At 45.6% G+C, this 14,642-nt stretch overlaps 1 protein-coding gene across 1 annotated transcript; it reads right to left on the bottom strand.

Moving 5' to 3' along the window:
• Positions 1-1,792: 1,792 nt before the first annotated feature.
• On the bottom strand, positions 1,793-13,138 carry PSPH (phosphoserine phosphatase). Its single transcript, XM_055001418.1, has 5 exons — positions 12,874-13,138; positions 9,400-9,534; positions 7,916-8,061; positions 6,051-6,199; positions 1,793-1,995 (listed from the first exon to the last, which is right to left on the bottom strand). Exons 1-5 carry the CDS (start codon positions 13,092-13,094, stop codon positions 1,885-1,887), a joined length of 762 nt encoding a protein of 253 aa, XP_054857393.1. The 5' UTR covers positions 13,095-13,138; the 3' UTR covers positions 1,793-1,884.
• Positions 13,139-14,642: the final 1,504 nt, after the last annotated feature.

The following is a 14,642-nucleotide window of genomic DNA, read 5'->3' as shown; positions in this document are numbered from 1 at the left end:
GTGCAATAAGAGTTTCAGGGTGGGCTGGAAAGGATGGAACCTTTTGGAGTCCTGGCCTAACACTGTGGTGGCCAGTGAATGCCACCTCTCCCTTTCTATCCCTGACGACCCTGAGTTAAGGAGCTGGCTGTCACCCTTAAGTCTTTTGTGATGTAGAACTCTCCCCCACATAAGTCTCCCATACCTCTTATAGGGGAGCCCTGCTGAAGAAAGGCTATAAGGACCATTGTGGCTTGGGCTTACCCTTCATACTGTTAGCCCCAAGGCTGCAAAAACAATGTACAGAAAGATGGATATAGGCATGTTTCTCCCATCTGTCCTCTGGCAGTCTCTCCTGCACACGTTCATTTCCTATTCTCCCTCCAGTTTCCTCTGTCTTCCATCACCCAGCATCACCTGTCCCTTCTCTCCCCCCCACCACCACTGTGCACCATTTTCCACTGAGCATCTTTACTTCTCCTTACTCGGTTCTCCCCTATCCCAGGTCATCAGCTCTTGCTTCTCCCTGTTCCCACCATTTTGTCCATCTATTAAACGAGTTACAGTTTCTTCTATGTTCATTTGGAATTTTTCCCTCTTTTGCAAATGTAGCTACGGGGGATTGCTTTATCAAGGAAGGGACTGAAGCGAGGAGACCAACTTTCCTCCACTGCTGTTTTCTAGTTAGAAAAAACTATCCCTGGGCTGCTTTCATGCCTGCTGGTTTTCCCTAGCATGAGTAACAGCAGCAGGGGTGGCTTTTCCCAGTGAGAAAAGTTCAGGGGAGAAATGTTTAAACTTTCTCTTTTACTCTCCTCCCTCCCATGCCATTCTCCTTCCTATTCTTCAGCAGCTGCATTTGCTGAATATTAAATACCAGCAGAAGGAGTTAATTTAAGCCAGGGCTCAGCAAGGGAACCTGCTGTTAAAACAATAGGCCTCAGAACCACAGCATGTACGTATGAACTAAAGCAGTCCCTCTGAGCATGTGCAGAGAACCTTTTGGCTATTGTGGGGGTAATGACTGCCCATCCACTCCCATCTGAGATTAAAAGGGGCTTCCAGATTAGTCAAGGTGGCTTTGGAGCAGGTGGCGTAGGGTTGCCAGTCTCCAAGTAGTGGCTGGAGATCTCCAGGCCACAGAGATCAGTTCTCCTGGAGAAAATGGCTACTTTGGGGGGTGGACTTTATGGAATTATGCCATGCCAAGGTCCTTTCCCTCCCCAAACCCCACTTTCTCTAGGTTTCACCCACTAGATCTCCAGGGATTTCCCAACTTGGAGCTGGCAACCTTAAGGTGGCATAAACCCCAGATTTTTGTTTTCAGGAATGGGCCCAACTCAAGTGCAACTTTCTGGTAAAGTCCTGCCTCCATCCCCAGGAAAAGCTATGCAACGGCTTCAGGAGAGGCAGGGTTTCCAGTTTGGGAGCCAGTTGGGTTTAGTGGCTAAGAGTGGCAGGACTCTAATCTAGAGAACCAGGTTTGATTCCCCACTCCTCTGCTTGAAGCCAGCTGGGTGAACTTGGGTCCGTCACAGCTCTCTCAGAGCTCTCTCAGCTCCACCCACCTCACAGGATGATTGTCGTGAGGATAATAATAACACACTTTGTAAACCACTCTGAGTGCACGTTAAGTTGACCTGAAGGGCAGTATATAAATCAAATGCTGCTGTTGTTATTCCTCATCCAAAAAGGAAGGTGTGTGTGATGGAGCCGTTTTTGCACTGCAGTATCTGATGTGTGACAACGACCACTCTTGAAAGGAATACCAAGGACAGGGGCTTGTCATAAATGAAAAGCCCACACACCTCCATTTGCAAATAACAATAAGAACATGTTTAATTGCATCGTTATACGTCTATCTATGACAAATGTTAATAAAATAAGACTAGTGTTTGCTATAATTTATCGCTCTTCCAGTTCTTTCAGCAGCTCATCAAAGTGAGTGATGTACCATTTGGCTTTTTCTTTGACTTGTTTCCGCACTACGTTGCCTCCAAATCCAATGAAACAGTCCTAAGGAAACAGAAAAGGGCAGCATGCTTATTTTTCTAGTGGACTGCAAGATTTCTAGTCATTGGTGAAAGACTCGGATTTTGGTGCCAGGCTGGGGGGGAGCAGGATGTAGAAGCATAGCCCCTGCCTGCCTTGGACCAGGTGGGAAGCCTGAACTCCAGAAAATGAGCCATTGCTTAAGTTTTGACAAGGATCCGTAAGTAATGAGAGTTATCTGCAATTTGAGGGTCAAGGCAATTCAGAGATGATGATGATGATGATGATGATGATGATGATGATGATGATGATGATGATGATTAAATTTAAAGCCTGCCCTCCTCACGAGCGGGCTCGGGGCAGGTTACAGCAATAGATGAAATTACAGGAAGTAAACAATAAAAACACAGATTTCACAAGTATAACATTTCAGCAAATCACCTGCATACCATATATAAAAAGGGTGGACGTGTGGGTTGGCATTCCGTTAACTGCTCATGCGTGGTGGGCAGGTGGCCATATGCCCCCCCCCCCTGTAAGTAGGAGACCAGCAGAGACTTATTTGGTTGATTTAATGCTGGCCTCAGCCGAATGAGTGGAGGAACATCTCTGTCTTACAGGCTCACTGAAAGGATGCAAGATCCTGGCGGGCTCAAGTCACTCCGACAGAGAGTTCCACCAGGTTGGGGCCAGGACTGAAAATGCCCTGGCCCTGGTCGAGGCCAATCGAGCCTCCCTGGGGCCAGGGACCATCAGTAGGTGTTTACCTGCTTATCTAAGCGCTTTCCAGGGTACTCCTTTTGAAGGAACAATAAATGAACTAATTGTTAAGGTGCTACATGAACTAATCGAGTGGATATCTGAAAATGTGCCCAAAAAGCATGCTGTGATAGCCACTCCAAAATTCTTTGTGAGCATGCTCAGAAGGGAGCAGCTTTGAAATAACATTTTCCTGCTACAGCATATTCTGTTCCCCGCCCAGCAGCCAGTACAGAAGCAGCAGCTTTGACTGTCACCCTTCTGGCATTTATGTGACATTTCTATACATTGCTCTTCCAACAAACGCACATCTTTCCTTGTTTTAATTTGCATCTGGAATAATCTCTCTACAGTCTCGGTAAGCATCCAAAGAGTATATTTGCATGGAAACCAGACACTATTCATTTGTATATAGAAGAATCATTCTGCCAGGCTTTGGCAAATGCTCTTCTAAGCTCAGGCTGGGGGGGAAAAGGGGGTTCCTGAGCCTGCATTTCATTCATAATGCTCTTGAAGGAACTGGGAGGTATTTTTATGTGGAAGAAATGGTGGAAAGGGATACTTGTTGACGGGGCTTTTTTTCTGGGAAAAGAGGTGGTGGAACTCAGTGGTGGAACTCAGGACTGCACAATGATGTCACTTTGGGTCATCTGGAATAAGGGGGGAGTTTTTTAAAGTTTAAATTGCCCTCAGCGAAAATGGTCACATGGCTGGTGCCCCCATGCCCTGATCTCCAGACAGAGGGGAGTTTAGATTGCAATCTTAACGCCCCTCTGTTGGGAGATCGGGGGGGGGGGCACAGACCATGTGACCATTTTCAAGAGGTGCTGGAACTCCATTCCACCATGTTCCCGCTGAAAAAAAGCCCTGCTTGTTGATTATCTCCTGCTGACTCAACTCCCTTCCTCGTGCACATTTAAAAGAATTTCCCCCCAGCTGGGTTATGAAATCAGAAGTGAGCTTGGTAGGGACAGGGTCTAGCCAGGGAATGAGATCAAAGGGGAGAATCGATAAGTGTTAGGATCAGTTAAGTACCCCCCAACACACACACATTCCCTATTATTTGCCAACATCACAGCTTATTTAGATCTTGCAGTGGCTAAAAGCCTAAATTAGAGGAGCACTCGTGTTAGTCTGTGGCGGAAGAAATAAAAGGAGTCTAGTGAGCCTTAAAACCAGGGCTTTTTTCTGGGAAAAGAGGTGGTGGAACTCTGTGGGTTGCCCTCGGAGAAAATTGTCACATGGCTGGTGGCCCTGCCCCCTGATCTCCAGACAGAGGGGAGTTGAGATTGCCCTCCATGCACGGAGGGCAATCTCAACTCCCCTCTGTCTGGAGATCAGGGGGTGGGGCCACCAGCCATGTGACCATTTTCAAGAGGTTCCGGAACTCCGTTCCACCATGTTCCTGCTGAGAAAAAGCCCTGCTTAAAACTAACAAGATTTTATTCCAGCATAAGCTCTGGTGGACTAAAACCCTCCTTGTCAGGTGCAAAGTAGTGGGCCCTTACTAGGTGCAGATTAACATTTGGAAAAAAATAAACAGCAGGGTCAAGATGCCGTGATATGCAGGAAATACAGAATGCACTGTAATGATATAACATTCAAATGTAATGAAGAACCAAAGTAATTTTTAAAATGCAATCTAAAACAATTGGGCTGTTCTGGCTTCTTCTGAGAACCCCTGAGAGCTGCACTTTTGCGAAACTGAGAATTCTTCTATTTCATATTTTGACTGAGCCCAATTAGCCCATCACAGAGCCCCAGAGCCTCACCACAGAACTACAATTCCCAGGTTTCAGGAAGGGAAGGGGGAGAAACCTGGGAGTTAGACCAGTTTGTGCAGACATGCCCAGTATTTGAATATATGTATTTGTTATATTCAATTACAAGTATTTGGGAAACAGAGGGCCAAGCTACACATGACGAATGACACTTGAACGGCAAGTGTATTTCTCCCTGTTCACTTGCCCTCCACTCAATCCACTTGCCGTTCAAGTGTCATTCGTCATGTGTAGCTTGGCCCTCAGAAACCTTCAAACGTGTAATCAAGGCAGGACAGTCCGTACTGTGATTATCATATGCTATGGCACGCAAGTTATACTCAGGGTAAGGAAAAAAGTCCTGACTCCTGAGTAGAGAAATTCTCAGGTTCTTGCTGGAACATGCCCTGGTTCCGCAGGGCAACAACCGTGAACTCCAAAAGGAGTTTGCTTCTTAATGCATGTTCCTGGCCTCCCTGACCTATTCATTGTGGCCTTGTTCACCTCCACCGGGAGATATCAGAAATAATCATTAACTGAGAGGCGAAATCATTAACTAGAAACAATCATTGTGTCTGGAGGCCATGGAACTGTCCAGGAGTTTTGCTACTGAATTTTATCCTTGCATACAAAGTTGGGGGATTCCCCCCCCCCACTTCCTCTGGGTTTGCCACACTTGATGGTCTGTTTACTCCAGCTAATTTGGGGCAGGGGAATAACATGGTAGATTGTTTTTGTTTGCGCTCAGGGGGTCTTCCTGATTGTTCTGTTAGGGGTCTGGAAGGCGTTCCCCCTCTGAGAGAAATTGGCAGTGACTAGGGAAAGAGTCTTTCATGGCAATTTGAAACGTAACTGGTTTGAGTCATCGGGATTCGCTTGGCCAGCTGCTTTCTGTAGGGCTTCTGCTTCCCGCTTGTGGCACACAAAATATTGACAGAGCCCGTCAGTCTGTCAGGGAGAATAATACTGATGGACAGGTAATTCTGTCTCCCACAGCATAATTTGGACTAGATGCCCTTTCATGAAAACATGGATTTGCTCAAGTTTGGTGCTATTTGATACTAGAATGAGCCAGGTATTAGGAAGGCAACTTTGGGAAAGTTTTATAAGTCAGTGTGGTCAAGTAAATAGCCAGGTATACGTGGACTGGAAAGGACTGGGTTTAGATCCTGATAGGCTCAGCTATATGGGGTGCTGGAAATTCTACGAACCTAACTCCCAGCATAATTTTTTAAAAAACGAGACATGCAGAAAGCGGATTTGTATCAGGACTGCAGCACAAAGTTGAAGCTTCGCTCCCTGTGCCATTTTCTCATGGTAGCTCCCCAGGGCCTTTTCAGCCTGGGAAAATGGAAAGGCTTAAATTCTACTTCCATTCACATGATAGTCCTGATCCAAATTGGGACCGCATACATGACTTTTTTAAAAAAATTGCTGGAACTCCGTGTCACCTGTAGCTAAGCCTTCAGCCAGGAATCTCACTGGACTCTTTATCTCTTTAACCTTCACAGAGAACGCTGTAATAAATAAATAGAGCCAACTTCCATCTCTGACACTCACCGCAGGTGGGCAAGCTTCCATGTCCGTCGCTCCATCTCCGATCATAACCACCTTCTTGAACTGAAACTGCTCCTTGAGGTAGCTGATAACTTGTCCTTTGCCACCTGACTCAGCCGTTGGCTGTGCTTCATCAAAGCCTGCGTATTCCCCTAGAGAAACGCAATCACAAAGAGAAAGTCATTTGTACAGCTGCACAAAGTCTCTGAGTCATCATAGAGAATTGCAAGGATCTGGGAACAGTGCTTGATGCGTAAAAAAGTCACAAGCATCCTTCTAACTGGCACTTCATTCTAATAAGAAGGATGCCTAGAAAATATCCCCTTTGATGGAGATCCCTTATTTCCTTGCCGTGAATACTCAGATACTCTGCCCATGGTCAGAAGCATATTCTCTCTCACTGCATTGCATATTCCCTTGTTGATTGCTGAAATGAAAAACAAGCTTTGGGAATAAGCACTGGCTAGATTAAAACCCTGGTTTAGCAAACTTGGTACTTCCTGGAACTGCCTCACCTCTTCCCCAACACTGAGGCATGGTGAAACTGCAGACGGCCCTTAGCTCATGTAGTCCACTACCTTTCTCCACAATGTGCATTTTGTATATCAGTGTCTGGAGCCAGTGAAAGACTAGATGTGGATGAACAAATTACACTTGTCCAGATGAAAGCATATACTGTGAGGCTGGGAGTAAAGCTGATGTGGAAATTGGTTTTTGGCCTGTTCTAGACAGGGTTTACACTTCTTCTGAATGAGCAAGTGTCCAGCTTGGAGATACTTCTAGACATTTCTTTATGCCTGGACAAACAGATGACTGAGCCTGCCCGGAGTACTTTTTCCACTTAATGCTGATAGGCCAGTTGCTGCCATTCCTACAGAAAATTTACCTGACCGTAGTTACACATGTTTTGATAACATCTAAGCTAGATTACTACACTCTAATTGGAGTAGCTGCCCTAAAGCTAGTTTGGAAACTTAAACTGGTACAAAATAATGCAGGAAGAGTATTAACTGATAACACACACACCATGCCAGTGATATGCCAATTGCAGTGGCTGCCAATTGGTTTCTGGGCTCATTTCAAGGCACTTAGAGGTTCAGTGATGGTGACTTCCAGCAAGAACTAATCTTATCTGATGCGAAGTTGGCAGGATACTGCCGGTAACTCCCACCCCCTGGAGGGGAGAGCGGCATCTTTCGGACAAATTTAAAGACTCGTCTATGGGGGAAGACCTTTGGGCTGATACGACTGATAATGGGATGGTGCCAGCTGTTTTTCTGTAACTCAGATTTTTATTGGTAAATATTGTAAAGGATTTTTGATGCAATACTCTTTTTTTTTATTGGAGGTTTGGGGTTTTACAGTTTGTCACCAGCTGAAAGGCGGCATAGAAAAGCATCGAATAAATAAATCAAGCTGCCCACGTAACAGATAATTTGATCCTCAGCTACAGTCACAGCTGTTAAGAGGTCTGAGGTAGCTTCCAGAATTCTTTTCTCTTGGTGTAACAAAAGTTGCCTGTTTATCAGTTTGGCGGGGTGGGTATGGAAAGTGAGATGGGTTACTCTACAATTTGAAACTAATCTCTGCTTGCTGACTGGGGATTACTGGTCAAAGGACCAGCCGTGGATTAAGTTCTGGACCAAGAAGAAAGGATTGGACGGATGGAATCTTGGGAAAGGTAGCCATTTTGATCAGGTGCTCTGTGTAGAAAGCCTACAACGCTTGAATCTTTCATCTTGTGACTTAGTACAGATTCATCTGTAACGCGGTTTCATTGCTGATTAAAAAGGGAGAGCTGTCTGGGGCCAGCATTCATGAATCCCAAGAGAATTCAACGCCCTGATTTGCCATCCAGGCAGTCTTACCATTAAAGTAGAACTTCAACCGATTGGCGAACACATTGGCTGTTGGAATGTGCAGCTGCCCAGCAACATGTTCTACGATGCTCTGGAACCCTCCAGAGATTAGGAAGACCTGGACGCCTCGCTGATGGAGTCGGCTGACCAGTTCCCTTTGAGGAAAAGAACAGACAATGGCTGAGGCCACATGGCAAGGTGAACATCAAGCCCAGAAGATCTTATGCAACCAGCGCATTAAAAATGGCTGTCTTTTGCTTCCTTCACCCTCACCCCAACAATGCCATTCCCACATACATGTAAAAAGCACATAAGAAAGAGTCAGAGATGTTTGGGGTCCATCTGTAGCAATGGCTACAGAAGGCGCTCATCGAATTAAAAGGATCCTAGGCTCAGAGATGTAAACAGGCCAGACAACGAAGTGTGCTCCTCACAGAAAGTTTCAGGTGGGTAGCAATGCTGGTGTGCAGTAGAAGAGCAAGATTTGGGTCCAGTAGCCCCTTAAAGACCAACTAAGGAGCTACTGGACCTTTAAGGAGCTATTGGACCTGAATCTTGCTCTTCATGGACAAATCTCCCTGTATACTCTGTGCCCTTTTATGCTGATGCATTGACAGTTCTGCTCTGAGGCAAAGAGCTGGAGCAGCTTCCCTTTTGGTTCCTTCCAATTCTGTTTTCAGGAGTTTTTCCTGGAACTCATAAGGATTGGCATACTGTGGCACAATTTAATTTAATCCGCCCTGAGCCTACCTGTGTGGGGAGGGCAGAATAAAAATAGAAAATAAATAAATTAACTAAATAATAATGGGAACACCTGCAGCCAAGATCACTGGCACTGTATTCAATCCTAGTGCAAAGTCCTCTGCTCTTCCCGCCCACCCCCATTGATACCCAAATGCTTTTTACAGCGAAATCTCACCCCAACTCAAGAAATCCTCAAAAGTATTCCTTGGATTTTTTCATTTTGTAAATTATTTATTTATTTATTTATTTATTTATTCAATTTATATACCGCCCATCCCAGGGGCTCTGGGCGGTGAACAGTTAAAATTGATAAAAACAAAAACTAAAATCAATATACAAATAATAAAACAAATTAACAAGGTGCAGTGGTGGGGAGAACCTTCCCCACCCCAAAGGTGGGAGGCCGACATGGCACCGCCCCCTTCAATCACCAAACGCCTGGCGGAACAGCTCTGTCTTACAGGCCCGGCGGAACGATAATATGTCCCGCTGGGCCCGGGTTTCCATTGACAGAGCATTCCACCAGGCTGGGGCCAGGACTGAAAAAGCCCAAGTACAACAATGAAATGGACAGACACAGATTTCCTCCACTGAAAATCAAACCACACTTCCTCCATTGTATTTCATTTTTTTCCTGTCTTATTTCCCCCCTTGCCAAGTCTTCATAGTTCATATGAACAAATCAATGTGGTAGTAGTTTCCATGTCTTGGAATCTTGAGACAATCCAACCAGGCCAAAGACATCTTACCTTATTCCTGGAGTCAACTGAGGTGGATGCTCCGATATTAGTTTCTGCACCTGCTCATAGGACGGGCGAATGAGGCCCAGCCGTGCCGTTAAAGCTGCCTTGAATGTCACTGAACCGCCCATAGCTCTGCGCGTCCTAAATTGAGATCCAGAGAAATTTAGGTCAGACTTTGGGGAAGAACTCTGGTTCTGCAACCGGTTATACCAGGATAACCAGCCCTGTAATCTCTTCAGACTGTGATTATAAAGTGTAAATCCGGGGAGTGAAACAAAGAGAATCAACCACCCTTGACACAATTAGGGGATCTTTCAATTTTAGCCAAGGCTAAGCCATCTGGAATACAAAAGTATGGCATTTCATGCTTTTCTAGACACATAGTGACTGGAGGTGGGTGGGTTGTAGAGGAACTATGGGAACTCATATTCTTACATAAATGGGTTCTTCAAATAACACTCTTGAAACAACCCCAAGATAAAACCACCAAATCTCAATTGTGAGAGCATGCCCTTGCTATAATCTTCCTAACGTTCTGTGCTCAGTAAAACATGAGAAACAGCAGAAGATCCAGCAGAGAATCCAAGTTGTCCATCATCCAAGGAAAACTCTGTTGGATTAACAAGTTAAACTAGAACAAAGGCCAAAGAGAATGAAAAGGTAAAATGATGGGGGAGGGCTGGAAATCACAATGTTCAAGAAGTGTTTCCGGATGTGTCTTAGAGCCAAACTACATGAAACATTAAAAAGCAGCTATGTAGGAGGGATTTAGAACAGGGCTGGGGGAGGCCAGGTTAACTCTTCTGCCCTGGTGCCATTTCCCCGAGTGGAAATCACTTGTCAGAGCTACGTTTAGCCACAGTGGGAAGAAAAAAGGAAGTTGCCTGGGCTGGACTGGTTTGTTTCCCAGAGAGGCTAATGGTAGTTCATGGGTGCCAGTTTCCATTAGGAAAAACACATGTGGGGGTATATTTAGCCCCTCTTCCTTTGCACCAGCCCAAACCCTGCCCCCACTGCCTAGATTTAAAAAAAAAACACTGTAGATATGAAAATATTTATCTCACATCATGTACAATATCTGGTGGCTGTGATTTAGGTGCACAGTTATGAGTAATGTTACCTGGCAGATGCCATCTTTTCAGCAACTGCCTTATAGACTGCAGCCATGGTGGGCTGCCATATCCAACGTACTACCTGAAGAACATAAGAGGTATCCCTCTGGACCGGATCATTGGTCCATTTAATCCAGCATCCTGTTTGCGAGAACAGCCAATCAGAGCATAGAAGCCAAGGGCTTCCCCTGGCACTGCCTCCTAGCACTGATATAATATTCAGGGGCTAACAGCCTCTGAATATGCAGGTTGCATTTAGTTACCACAGTTAATAGCGACTGATTCTCCATTAATACTTTAAAGCCGCCTACGTTTCTGAGTCCTGACCATCTCTTTATGAACTTTTAGTGAATACCACAATATAATCACTGAGGCCCTCTTCACACTGCTTACCTGCTGCCGCAAAGACACGAAATATCACGCAAAAACCGCAGAACATCGCGTTTTCTCGCACGAAATTTGCGCAATGTCGCGCAAATCTCGTGTGAGAAAATGCAATGTTCCACGGGTTTTGCGCGATATTTCGCGTCGTTGCGGCAGCAGGTAAGCAGCGTGAAAAGGGCCTTATTAAGTAATGAACTACTTCCTTTTAGTTGTTGTTCTCCGGCCGTGAAAGCCTTCGACAATATATCTACTTCCTTTTGTCCATCCTGAATCTATTGCTCGCCAACTTCATCAACTCCCCCTGAGAACATAAATCTGGTCTGACCAAAGACAATAGTGGGATGACGGTATCATTTGGGGGTGATAGCGGATGGACCTTGGATGGTTTCTGTATTACAGTGAAAGGACAAAGAAAGAGATTGACTGAACGAAGCTTTCTAGAGAATATGCACCGAAGCAATAAAGTTAAGTTTACAGCCAGCTGACATCTCACTGAAAAAGCTGGCAAGATCCGATCTTTTAAAAGTTCTGCTTTCCACCCTTATATCTTTTAAACTCTTGTAAAATCAAGCCTGCCCTGACCTGTATAGCTCAGGCAGGTCCGATCTCGTCATATCTTGGAAACGAAGCAGGGTCAGCCTTGGTTAGTAACTGGATGGGAGATCTCCAGAGAAGGCCAGGGTTGCAGAAGCAGGCAATGGCAAACCACCTCTGTTAGTCTCTTGCGTTGAAAACCTACCGGGGGAGTCGCCATCAGTCAGCTATGACTTGAGGGCACTTTTCACCACCACAGCATCGAGCCTGGTGTATAGTCCTGGTGAGCTCCAAAGCTTTCCGTGTTTGTGCTAATTTGGTTGGTCCAATAAAAAGCATGACATGGATTTATTCTTGTTTTTGGTATACCACACAGACACTGGTAGCTCTGCTACTATTTATGCTGGAACAAAGGATGGCAGGCGAAGGCCTCAACCACCATGCTCCAAAAAGGCTTGCAGGCAAACTCCACTGGCACTGATGGTGTTTATCCACACCCGTAATCTTACCTCAGTAACTTAGCAATAAGGACTCAGTATCCTGGAGAGGACCAGATTTGGACTGCTTGGTAACTACAGCATTGCCTCCCTGAAAAGCTCTCTCTCCACAGCCCTAGATCTAAAGTGGAGCGGCACATGTCTTGCACCCCCCCTAGTCAATACATGAGCTGGATATTTTCAAAGTGTTTCTGTTTAAAGGGAGGTGTTATTGGCTTCAGAACTATCATAAAGGAAATTCATGAGCCTCATGTTTGCAGATAGACAATGCTGACTGTGCTGAAGAGATGAAAGTGATTGGACCAACTTTAGTTGGTGTGGGAGCGATGATGTGTGCTTGTCTCCACTTCCCCCCATAGCACGTCTGGCTCCATTCTGATCATTTCCTTATTGTTCCATTTCCGCCCCCACCCCCCGCTTATGGGCTACCTGAGGAAACAGGAGAGTGTCGCGTAAGCTTCCACTGCAGGAACAGAGCTTCCAGTCCGGCAACAGGGCAGCTGACCCGTTTCACCTCTGCTGTTATCTCAGGGAGGGAATCTCAACAGGCTCCCAAATTGCTCCGGGGTTACACCATCTTGGGAACAGGTCCTCAGCATCTGCTAATCTGCATACTGTTTTGCAAGCTTCCTCCAATCACGCATAACTATGCTCATCATTTGGGGCACACTGACAAAAGAAAAAGAAGCCAACTTTTCCCCAAGTTTACCAATAGTCCCCTCAAACTTTTCAAACGGGTCACCTTGAGGAAATTCACACTCACTACAGAAGAATCAGGCAACCTGGGTTTGCAACAGTGGAAGGACGTGGCCTCTAAAAGAACGGGGCAACCAGCATTGTACATCAATGCTGTACACAAGCGATATACTAAATGCCTTTACTACTGCCATTATGCAAAGCTGCATATTCATTCTCTTTATCTGTAGAAGGAAACACACAACAATCATACGTACATTTCCGCCACCGCATCTCCAACACCGCAGAATTTGGCCAGTTCATCAATGCCTTCCTCTCGGATGACCGTGCTGTCCACGTCAAAGCACACCGCATCAGCATTGTGGAAGATTTCCTTCAGCTCCATGATGGAGGACATTCTTTTGGACACCTTCCTGTTATGCGAAAGCAAGATCACTTCGTTTTGGAGATCGCCAGATTGTACCCTGTGTTGGGCCATTTTACAAGGCGCTCAGTGCCCGACAGCTATGTGAGAGAGGAAGCTGCCAGGGAACAGCTCCTTTTGAGCAGAAGCGGGTGGTGGTGGAGGGTGGACGCTGCCGCTGATTTGCTAGCTGTGGGGGCAGCACAGAGATGGGCAATGAGTCAAGGTTGGCTCTCCTACAGAGTTAACCCCTACGGGAACAAATCATTGACGTCAGGAGCCCATCTAAGGCTTGCTATTTTATTAACCCCTAAAAAATTATCTTCTTTCTAGGGCAGCCATCTCCTTACTTCACTGCCAACCAAACGCTTTAGTGATCAAAAGGTGAATTCTGCAATCCATTGAAAATCACACAATAGCATCCTTTTTAAATAGTTTTTTTCTGCTTTAACCAGGATGAGGGAGAAGGCATTAGGGGAAGGAAATAGCCGATCTAAAAGCACCTACAGCAGGCATCTCCGACCTTTTCTTTCTTGAGAGCTACTTCTGAGTAATGAAAAATACCCCGTGCTACTACCCCCCACCCAGCATGGTACAAATTTTGTTCTGTCCAAGAAACAGTACATGGACAAGGAAGAGTCCCTCCCAGAAATGAAGTTATCTGATAAGAAGCACTGAGACAACTTCTGTGAAATAGAAGCTTTTAAAAAAAATGTAGAGCAGAACTTGTTTGCAATCTTTTCTCAAGTCTTCTAGGGGCTGCACCCACTAATCTGTAGCAGCTGGTGTTCTACTAGTAACGTATGAGTTTGGAGACCCCGACACAGAGAATAAAGAACTCCCGCAGCATTTAAAGGAAAGGAGGAAGAATCAGATATATACAAGGAGTTCTGTGTTGAGGGGCTGCGGCAGCCCTGCCACAGGGAAAGGCAAGGCAGCAGATCTTCGGCAAAGTGGGACCTAGACAGATCTGGACAACCAAAAGGAATGATCCAACAGGAAGTTCTCTTGCTCAGGCTTTGGAGCTGCATGTGAATGTGGCATCAGTTGGATTTCCCATCTCAGGCATAAACGTGGTGCTTCCAAAGTGCAGCATGTAACCCAACAGTATGTGCCCCAGGCGTAGGCTGTGCTTGGAAATTTTATTAGGGCTTCCAATTACTTTGTGACCCACGAGTGGGAAAATGGCATAACAGGTAGAAAACTGGATTTAGGTTGACCCTTCCTTAGTTGGATTTTATGGTCTTGTAATATTAGCACATGAGCTCAGCGCATAAATAAAACCAAGGGTGTCTCTACACTAATGACATGCATTGGTTTTATACCAATTGAACTGCCGTGGCTAACCCCAAAGAATCCTGGGAACTGTAGTTCAGTAGAGGGTTCTGTTGCTGAATTAGTTTCCCAGACTCCCTGAGGATGGCACAGCCAATTCAGATTTGTAATACAGGTATAGCCAGAATCTGAAAAGGCCTCAGTGCTCCTTCAGGGTTGGTTGTAAGGCAGTAATGAAAAGATGAGTGCACCAGTGCTTTACATGTGCCCAGCCTTGACTTGCTGAAGGCACCCCAAATGTCTGTTTGTTCTGAGTCAGACAGGGGGAGATTTGGCTCTTGGGCAGGG

The sequence above is a fragment of the Eublepharis macularius genome, chromosome 17, assembly GCF_028583425.1.
Source record: "Eublepharis macularius isolate TG4126 chromosome 17, MPM_Emac_v1.0, whole genome shotgun sequence".
Classification (NCBI taxonomy): domain Eukaryota; kingdom Metazoa; phylum Chordata; class Lepidosauria; order Squamata; family Eublepharidae; genus Eublepharis; species Eublepharis macularius.
This window is presented reverse-complemented; position numbering and strand designations above follow the sequence as displayed.

Excerpts from the sequence above, each read along its gene's own strand:
- PSPH (XM_055001418.1), bottom strand. The coding sequence starts at position 13,094 with ATGGCCCAACACAGGGTACAATCTGGCGATCTCCAAAACGAAGTGATC. Across the intron at positions 9,535-12,873 it reads GGAGATGCGGTGGCGGAAAT|GACGCGCAGAGCTATGGGCG; the intron begins GTACGTATGATT and ends ATCTCAATTTAG. Across the intron at positions 6,200-7,915 it reads GTTGAAGTTCTACTTTAATG|GGGAATACGCAGGCTTTGAT; the intron begins GTAAGACTGCCT and ends GCGTTTCTCTAG.